Genomic DNA, 10,643 nt, shown 5'->3' with positions numbered 1-10,643 from the left:
AACATGTGAAAATACATTGCAAAATACACATTTACAGTACAAGTAATACAATGGTTCATATGCAAATGGGACTGCAGCACCAGGGATTAACCTTCTCAGTGCCACAGCTGCCTTTTTAGCCATGTGGGCGGGTCTTCGGCAACCTGTGTAATTCCACAGAAACCCTTCATAACCTTTCTATTACTTTAAAAAGCGTGCCATCTTGTAAGTGGAAAATACCCTAGGTTTACAGGTGTTTCATTAATGAGTGCAGGATTAAGTTTGTGTTATGTTCAAACAAATTCATTTTATAACCACAAATGTCATAGAAAATTAGAGAGGTACAGTACTTAAGCATTTTTTTATTATGTAATCCAAAGAAACTTGCACTAAAGAAAACATACAAATATTCATTACATTACCAAAACCGTTAGACATTTTCTTACAGGTGTGAATTTTTGGCAGTATTTAAATTATGTAACAATTATACTACAACACAAATAAATGTATACACTTGTTCTACATTTACAAAGTTTTCTAAAACATAAAAAAAAGTTTATAGTAATCATTGTCTGTCTTTATTGTAAGACAAAATTCATATGTTCAGTTAGATGTGCATTTCTTGTCTGGTGTATGACATATGAAGCCACGTGAGAAATCTGAACTCTGACCTGATACCTTACCCCATTCATCATATCTGTCACCTCAGTTTCTTACATATCATTCTCAACCATCTCTTGCTTAGGGCAGTATCCAATTAGCCGTGGTAAATTACTGCGGCTGATGGATGAAAGCACATGGGACCAGGAACTTATCTCAGTTGCCATGTGTTTCATCTGAAAACAGGGCATTTTTTTGTCAGAAAAATAAGGGCTATAATTGGATAGCCTGATAATGACCATCAGGCTAAAATAGCGATAATAGACCTTTTTTTTGCGGAAAAATAAGCGCTGGTTGTTGGATACCACCTTAGAAAGTATCTATTCTGTAAATGTGTTCTCCAGACAAATTAACCATTCTTATATTTCCCTAAAATCTCTCGCCTCATCCCTGAAATTAAATTGGTCAAATGATGCTTAAGAGAGGTACAGACACTACAGACTTCATATCATGGTTTGGCGGACCTTGGGGGAGATTTATCAAAACGTAAACTGGGGACACACTTGACGATACACTCCGTGAGCGATATCGTCTAGTGTTTTCCCTACCCTCCCTGGTGGTGGCCCATATAGAGGGATATTCAATTAGCTAATTGTCTTGCCAGGGGCTATTCAATTAGCCCCGATAAGCCGGTGCGAGACACGGCTTATTGGGGATTTGTTTTCACCCGAAAACGGAGCTGTTTCTACCGAAAACACACAGGTTTCGCTGAACCTGTGTGTTTTCGGGTGAAAAGGATGTTTTTACCGGGTGAAAAAACATAGAAGAAACATCGGGAAAAATCACCCGAAACGTCTTCGATGGTAACGGAATATCCCCCATGGTGCGTACACACTGTACGGTATCGCTAACAATATCGTTCAGTGACGTCACGCTGCCGACAGCCCGTACATGCAGTTTTGGACGAGAAGTCCAAATTCAGCTGCATGTAAATGCAACAGAGAGGGGCGATAACGACCCGCGGGAGCGTACACCGCTCATAGCATACAAACTAGGCGATATTACAAACGACATCGCCCAGAAGGGTAAAAATGAGCGATATTGTTTAAGATAAGTATGTACCCATCTTTAGAGAGATAAAGTGGAGAGAAATGAAGTACAAACCAATCAGCTCCTTAAACAAAGCCTGTAAAAAGACAGACGCTGATTGGTTGGTACGTCATCTCTCTCCACGCTTTGATAAATCTCCCCCCTTTATGAGGATTTTTTTCATTTTTCTGGAGAAGCCCTTAGAATATATCATTTTGTGATTCTGAATGAACCTTTTAACATAATCCACTTCATTCTAATTCAAAAACCAGAAAGTGACACCAACATTACAACTGAATTACACAGTGCTATTATATACAGTTGGCATCAGTTCAGGACCAGTGAAATATCATGTGGCAAATCTTTGTGTTTAGATTGTAGAGTCACTATGTGCTGGCCCACATCACTCCCCATAGCTACACCCTCTTCTGTTCCTTTCTTGGAATATGGATCTGCTTAGATTTACAAAATGAAACAAAAACAAAAAAAACATTGTCCCTTCATAAAAACAAGAACATGACAGGTGTGTAACTGTATAATATATAATTATACACATCAAAAGCACATTCATTTCCACACAGTCTAACTGGGAGCATCTCAGTCTTTGTTATGTAATACAGGTTGAGTATCCCTTATCCAAAATGCTTGGGGACCAGGAGTATTTTGGATATTGGATTATTCCGTATTTTGGAATAATTGCATACCATAATGAGATATCATGGCGATGGGACCTAAATCTAAGCACAGAATGCATTTATGTTTCATATACACCTTATACACACAGCCTGAAGGTCATTTTAGCCAATATTTTTAATAACTTTGTGCATTAAACAAAGTGTGTGTACATTCACACAATTTATTTATGTTTCATATTCACCTTATACACACAGTCTGAAGGTCATTTAATACAATAGTTTTAATAATTTTGTGTATTAAACAAAGTCTGTGTACATTGAGCCATCAGAAAACAAAGGTTTCACTATTTCACTCTCACTAAAAAAATTCCGTATTTTGGAATATTTGGATATGGGATCCTCAACCTGTACTTCCATGTAATCATACTTTTCTGCATTCAGTCACATGACTGATTTTGTGCAGTATCTTGTGTCTAAATAAAAAGTGCAAACAGTAGTGATGTAACATTATCTACAGCTAAAGGCCTGTGGGAAGCCGATTGTAATGTGGAAGGTATTGGTTGTTGGAGGTCATTTCTTCAGAGGAGCAGCAGGATATTTTTGATGCTGTTTTTCCAGCACTGATGGGGATAAGCGTGAACAAATGTCCTTATACAAAGACAGAACATAAATAACGGGAAAAATGAATGGCAGCAGCCCTAATGGGGGTGTCTGATGAGAGGGTGGACTCTGTTGAGGGGGGCCTGATTGCATGCAATTGCGGCCTTCTTTGCGTCTTTTGCTGCAGTTGTGTCTGAGACCAGGGGCAGATAGGGAACTAAAAGTGGCCCTGTAAAATTTTGTATAAGTGGCCCGACATGGCCAGCACAAGAGGTATGACATGCTGTGTAGCCATGGCAGCATCACTGGATGGCAGAGCTGCTGTACTGCAGAGATGGAATAACAGAATTAATGGGGACAATGCAGTGTACTAAGGTGCTAATTCAGACTGGATAGCTGCAGCAATCGCAGTCGGAATCTTTTTGTGGAGTGCGCATGCGCAGAAGCTGCCACACTGCACATGCGCACCCCGGGGGCCCAGTGAGGTGCTATGAGCATCTCTGGGCTGCGATCGCCTCTGCCTGATTGACAGGCAGAGGTGGTCGCGGGGTGGGAGGAGGCGTGCCAACAGCGTTGGAACGCCATTGGCGGGGCGCGCGTGCAGAGTTGCGCTGGTTGGGAGCTTCTTACCAGGTACAAAAGGTAGGGCCTGACATATACGGGGTAGACTAACCCAGTGCTGGGCGTCCCCCCGCATGTCAGAGTAAAGGGCCCCATACACTAGAGCGATAATGCCCAATTTTATCCGATTTCGGGCATTCGGCCCGATATAACGGATGAAATTGGGCATTTTGGAGATGTTTCCGATCCGATGTGCGTTCCCGTGAGCATCGGATCCTCCAGATTGAATGTGCTGCACATTCAATCAGGTCCGACCTGGGGGCATGGCTGGGATCGCCCAAGATACATCGTATGCAAAAGGACAGCATACGATGTATCTTAGGCGATCCTGCCCTCCGGGAGGCTGCCGGGGTGATCGCCTGCGACATGTGGTCGCATAAGTGTATGGGGCCCTTAACTGTTCGTAGATGTGCTAAACTTAGCACATCAGTGCGGTGGGCTGCCGGTCATGTGGGGGGTGGGGCCACATGACAACAAACAAAACAGGCCCCACAGACACGTCAGCCTACCAGGAATCTTCCTGGTGGGCCCTATGGCCAATCCACCCCTGCATTTAGGAACCAACTGCCAAAGAACCAGAGATGCAATTTTGGAATATTTTAAAACTTCCCTATCGATTGTTTGGTACTAAAACAGACAGCTGGTTTCCGCAGTTATGACATGTTAGATCCAAAGCCGGTGGCCTAGCTTAGTACTAGGTTTTGTATCAAGAAATCAATAGGCAAAGTATTATTTCATTAATGTGAACTGCATCTCAGCTCTTTCTGAAAAGCATTGAAGGACTCAATGCCGCATTGCTACCTAATACTTCCCACCTGTCCCAATGTAGGTGGAACAGTCCCTATTAGAGGGGGTTGTCCTGCCGTCCCAATCAGAACAGATTTGTCCAGGCTGGTGGGGAAAATCGGGTGGTATGGAGCACGTGATTGGGTGCAATAAATGGGTGTTTGGAGGGGAATATGCAGCAGCTGGGCGCTTACCATTGAGCTATATATACGGTTACCCACATTTCTGCATGGTCTCACCCTTTGTCCTGATTCACGGGTCTAAGATGTTCGGAGATATGCACCCTGCAAATGGAATCACAGCAGCCGCCCACATGCAGGGTGGACCTCAGATCACTGGAAGAGAACATTGCTCGGTATAGTTGAATTATAAAACATGGAAAATGATTCCTCTGTAATGCAAACTGATACGTTTATAAAAGAAATCAGCTAAAAACAAGTATGCCCACAACTTGTGTGGTACCAGTATAATACTGTCAGCACTGGGCAAAGGAGTCAGTGGGTGAGTGCTGGGAGGAGGCATGAACTGTACATTTCATTACTCTTATACTGCCTAAAATCACAGAAAAAATAACAATCCTAATTCTAAGAAATCCATTATAGAAGAAAACGCAAATGAGAAAATTAACATTAACATCAATATTTGACAAGATTTGCCATGTAAGATGCCTGCTAACAACAGAGCTACAAATGGCGAACAAGAAAAAGGAAACACAATTGAAGGTGAGCTTTACCTTAGAAGACATATATTGCCATTTGTTATTGGCCTGATCCATAGCGGCGGATGCAGTTGCGTTTGCAATCACATATACATAATCAGCGGATCTGCTAAAATATGCAGATAACGCTGCCGCAGGGATCAGTGCAGACACACCCACTGACAGCATCAATGATCTTCCGCTATGTACAGAGATGCACCATTGCAACCAAGCCGCCAGATACTACACAACTGTGTAAGGCGATGCAGCCATGGGCCGAGACGCCTCCACAATGACACACCTGCCTTTGAGTTTCCACCCCACCCGTCACCTACAACACAGTCACTGTCAGTCAATCTGTGTACAAATTTGCACTGCGGCCACCACTGCATGTGCAGTGAGATGCTCGCGCAGTACAATAATCGCCCAACTACGCAAGTTCCCCACTGTGAACACTTTGCGTCCACCTCTGAAACAGGCCCAATTTTACTATTTCAGTTATCGTTCTGTGCTCCGCATTCTCTTTCCTTACGTGGTTGCACCTCTCTTTTTTGGATGATACACGTTTACTACATTTGGGAAAGAGGAGTTCGGTTTAGTGTTTGGGCCTGATTCTGAGTCGCCGGCAATGCTGATGTTCATGGAATTCATTTGCTACTAAAAACTCATCCGGCGCATGTATCCCATGGTGTGTATGCAAAGAGGCACAGTTGTGAATTAGATGCATGGTTTAAGAAATTTATTGGATATGGTCTATGGTCTGGGCTTTCCTGGGCGGTGGCTATTTAAATGCACAGATATGGTGCATCTTATGGGCGTTTTATGAGTGTCGCTGACGGTGGTTGCAAACTCAGATGCTTATTCGCTCCCTTTGGAGGCCATACTCAGATTACAATCATCATATACCATAGGGCTGGTGCAAGTTCCCCTGATGCAACCGATGGTGGCATCTTAGACGTACAATCTGGTATTATGGCGTCTAGAAATGCGCAAAGTGGGCCCTTTGTGTGGCTTATCTGCCATGTATACCACAACCATAGTTACTTATTAGCAGCTGCACAAAACTTCTCCTGGCTGAGTAGTGCAGGAGCTCAGTACTACTGTAGCTCTTTCTTTTCTACTGGTGACGGAAGGGTTTTTTGAGGAACAGTGGCTCTATGGTTGTGTCAGCTAATTATTTTAATGAAGATAGCTGTTCACACACTAGAATCATGTTATATCCACAAGACTTGCTCAGCATACTAATATATGAACCTAAAGATGTGAGGGGATGTTATTTAATTACTACACAAAATATACCCATGCCCCGGATGTAAATGCTAACAAATGTTTCTTTCGATAGTGATTGGTTAAGATTAGTTTGAAATACAAGAGGCGATGTTCAGGATTCTACTCACTATCTAAACATATAGTTTTGGTCTTCTTAGATTATTTGATCTTTCAGGTTTCAGTATGTTCTACAGTATATCTGCAGTGTCCAAAATGTGGGTCTCAAACTTGCAAATGTGGTTGCCAGCTGCAGATGCTGGCAGACGCAGATGGGTCCCCTGCCATCACATCTTATTTAATCTATGATTCGGTTTAAAGAAGTGCATAAAACTTATTTGAAGCATCTTACTTCCTTCCAGAGGAGAACGAAGGAGTGGTGTGCTCTCCCTCCTTCTTCTGTGAGTCTGTGGATCCCAGCTGTAAGAAGGCATATGGGAGGTTTGAGAGATATGTGTGAGAATCTAATGGGCATATGAAGAACATGTGGGGAAGAATTATGGAACGTGGGGATTTCTGATGGCCATGTAAGTGGCATTTGGGGGTGTTTGATGTGCATGTAAGGAGGTCTGATGGGAATGTGGCAATGTCTGATGGACAAATACTGGGAGTGTGGGGGCATCAGAGAGTATGTTTAGAGGTCCAATGCCATGTTTGTAGGATTTAACCACTTAACTGACGATTTTTCCCTCCAAAACAGTTCAACATTGTTGTTTTTTTTATTATTTAATAAAGTTTAAAGAGTATTTTTTAAATATTTAAACATGTATTATGGACATCTGCAAAACGGATCTCCTTGTCAAAAACTGAGGGACACAGTAGGGCGGCGTGGTTTCATGTGATCTGACCATGCCAGTTAAGTGGTTAAAGAGCGTGTTGGGAGGTTGGGGGGAGTGGCATGTGGGGAGGTCTGATGGGACTGTGAGGTGCAATTAGGGAGGTCTGAAAACAATATGGTCAGGTCTAATGGGCATGTGGGAAGAAGAGATGATAGCATTTGAGGATTTGTGATGACCTGTAAAGTAAGTGGAAATCCTGGAGGGCATGTGGAAATCCTGGATGGCATGTCAGGAGGTCTAACGACGTTAGGATTCCTGGTGGGCAAATTAATGGATCTGAAGGCATGGCTCTTTGCGGTATCTACACATATTTTATGTCTACTAAGAATTAAATCTCTCTCTCAGCTCATTTCTCACCCGTACTAGATCATTTTCCTGACTGCCTTGCTGCTGTTCCCTCTGTCATGTCCTCTTGTTGCTTAGAACTGAACATGGATGCAATTTGTCAATTGAAATCCGTCTAAGGGGTCAATCCAATTAGGTGCGAGTTGCAGTTTTGACAGCAAATTTGCATTTTGCAATCCAATTAGAAACTCACACTGAGCTAAACAGAGCAAACTCGCATTTTTCCATTCGCACTTCACTTATTTTAAAGTCAAAACATTTGGAAACCACACAGAACCTCTTTGACTCCCCACCCCCCAATGACTAATTAGGCAACTGGGAGTTTCCAACTAGTTTAATTAGTCCAATAATTACATGTTATTTCTTGGGGGGAAGGGGGGGGGGGGGGGGGGGTTTACAAAAAATTGTCTCAAATTAGCTCAAAATCAACTTTTTCATTGCTTTTTGTGGGCCAAATTTAGAGTATTTATTCTTTTGAAAAATAATAGCTTTTTATCATTTTTCTTAGTCACCTCAAAATATCCCTAATGCATCTTTTTTCCTATTTTGTTTTGCATTTTTATTTTTTTCGTATGAAAGTAAACCAATAAAGTTTGCTTTCATAATTTTTTTTACTTTAAAAAAGAATAAAAATGCACAAATCAGCCATTTAACACCATTTAAAAATCTCCCAGTACTTTCCTTCTTTACAAGAAACAGCCTTCTGTAGGATAAATAATAAATAAATAATAATAAATTCTGCAAACGAAATTGTCATTTTTTGAGGGTCCCGGAAGGTTACCCCACTTTGTCATGCACTTCTCTCATATGGCATATGGCTGACTATTTGCAAACCTCCACTACGATTACCACAAATAGGCATTTTTAATTGGATTGAAGAATACTTGGGAGCACGCATTCATATGAAAGTCTGTGAGTTTCATGAAACATCTTGCAATTGACACCTAGTTGAATTGACCCCTAACCTGTTGGTTTGAATCTCTTTGGAAAACATTCAAATGTCTCCAGTTCCCCCAGCCCTTTGTAGAGGCAGTTGTTTTGGCAGTGCCACACCCTTAAAGCACATCTCACCTCTATCCCTTTCACAAGCATAATACAAGTAGAACATTGTTGCACGCTCTAATCATATTGCAACACTCTCCTCTGCGGTCTACCACTGATCAGACTGGCTCAACTCCAATCTGTTATGAATTCTTCAGCTGAAATCACACACCCTTTCTTATCACTCCTTCAAGTACTACGCCTATATCTCAGTTTCTGATATGGCTAGTCTTAACCTACGGAACACTTGCAACTATATATATATATATATATATATATATATATATATATATATTATCTTCCATAATCTGCTGGTATTTTCCCCAAATAAAACTTCAGATCTCCCGGTAACTTTCTTCTCTCTTTCTCACTGATCACCTCACTCATTTCTCTTGTGCTGCACCTGCTCTATGGAACTTTTTCTTCACACCACCAGTCATCAGTGTCTTAAATCTTTGAAACACTTGCTTAAAACTCATCTTGTCAAACAAGCATAATATAACTACTTTTCTCTATGCCTGTAAATGATACAATTTTTAATCAGAGTTCTGATCTGTAATATCCATAATGCCCTGTGTGTATTACCTACTCTATACAGCGCTGCTAAAGATATTAACAAGTTATCAATAATAAAGGTGAAAAAAATATAATGCTTAGTTGCTGGCAATTACTCATGAGCTCCACTGTTCACCCATAGTGAATTTCCCACAGGAACCCACTCCCCAAACTGTAGGAATCCCATGTTCACTAAGGTTGTCAATCCACCTGGAATAATTTGGACTCCAGCTATCTGAAAGTGGGTATGAGCATCTCCCGAGACAAAAGAGACCTGGACATGGGATTCTTACACTTGCCCTAGTGAACTGTGAGACATTCAGTCTGGGCTCAGTTACCCTGGTGTTTTCATTGCTCATCACTCTGATACACATACAGATTGTGTTCTGTTGTTGGATGGTTTCTTGTGGCATATTATGACTTCCTAAATATCAGCCATAGTGTCTACATTTGAAATGCTGAAAATTAGTAGTGCTGTAGTTTAAAATTGGCTTCAGTAAAAAGAATACTGGTTCTCAACGGCCCGTGTCCGGCTTCGAGATCCATCGCTTTCATGGTAGTCTTCTGTGCTTCCATTTGGTGATTCTAGCAAAAGCTCTGCACTATTGCTACGGCTTCTGGTGCCAAGAGTCCCTTCCACCCTGTGATATGCTGGGTGTGTGGTGGAAGACGCGCTGTCTGGGGGAGTTACAGGCTGTATGCTACTCGCTCCAGAACTTGAGAAATAGTGTTGAGATTGTGTTTCAGTCCTGCAGCTAACAACGGGTCCAGGTTCTAAAAAAGAAATAAATAAATAAGCAATTAATGAATCCAGATTTATATATTCATACAATTATGGGGATACATTGAATAGGCCACGACTTGCAGATATTGGCGAGTTCCAGCGAGTCTGCTCGAAGTTTAATAGGGCAATCTTTTAAATAAATGCTCCTTTAAAACATTGGGAAGACTCGCCGGGAATAAGCTGATGCCTGCAAGTCACGGGCTATTACATTTACCCCATGAAGGTTTCATTCACACCAAAGCAGTAAGGTTGCCCCACATGCAATGATCTTACCATCATTTCTATTTCAGGCACAATGAGCGGGCAACATGCTGTACACACAGCAGAAATGGTCAGCTGACATTTGGGCATGGCTGAAAATAGTGCAAGCAGCTTTGATTGAGTCTGACACCCAGTTCCTTTGATGCAACACGTCATCAACAGCTTTTTTTTTCAGCATTATTGTGTAAGCGGGTTGGGTATGATATATCGCGGTCGGGATGCTGGGGGTCAGAAGACTGACCGCGGCATCCCGATGGCGAGAATCCCGACAGGGGCTAGGTAAGTATGCTTATCTCCCCAATGCCCCCATATCCGCAGCCTACACCTAACCTTTTCCCCACCGCTACCTAACTCTAACATCCCCCCCCAGTGGTGCCTAAACCTAATCCCCCCTTCCCGCAGCTTAACACTAACCCTCGGCGGGGGTGCCTAAATGTATCCCTTCTCCCCACAGCCTAACCTTAACCCTCCCTTTCCTGGAGCCTAAGAGCCTAACCCTAACCCTCCTCCCGCAGGATAAACCTAACCGACTGCCGGGATCCCGA

General features: G+C 42.3%; 1 protein-coding gene across 2 annotated transcripts in view; it reads right to left on the bottom strand.

Annotated features, from left to right (window-relative positions):
- Positions 1-321: 321 nt before the first annotated feature.
- SH2B2 (SH2B adaptor protein 2) overlaps positions 322-10,643 on the bottom strand; it is a 236,713-nt gene continuing 226,391 nt past the window's right edge. For both annotated transcript variants that reach the window (XM_063956060.1, XM_063956061.1), the window contains one exon: positions 322-9,827. In XM_063956060.1, the coding sequence (XP_063812130.1) occupies positions 9,547-9,827 (281 nt within the window). In that variant the 3' untranslated portion in view covers positions 322-9,546. The remainder of the gene's footprint in view (positions 9,828-10,643) is intronic.

The sequence above is a fragment of the Pseudophryne corroboree genome, chromosome 2 (genome assembly GCF_028390025.1).
Source record: "Pseudophryne corroboree isolate aPseCor3 chromosome 2, aPseCor3.hap2, whole genome shotgun sequence".
Lineage (NCBI taxonomy): Eukaryota > Metazoa > Chordata > Amphibia > Anura > Myobatrachidae > Pseudophryne > Pseudophryne corroboree.
The sequence above is the reverse complement of the archived record's forward strand: the minus strand, read 5'-3'. Positions and strand labels throughout refer to the sequence as shown.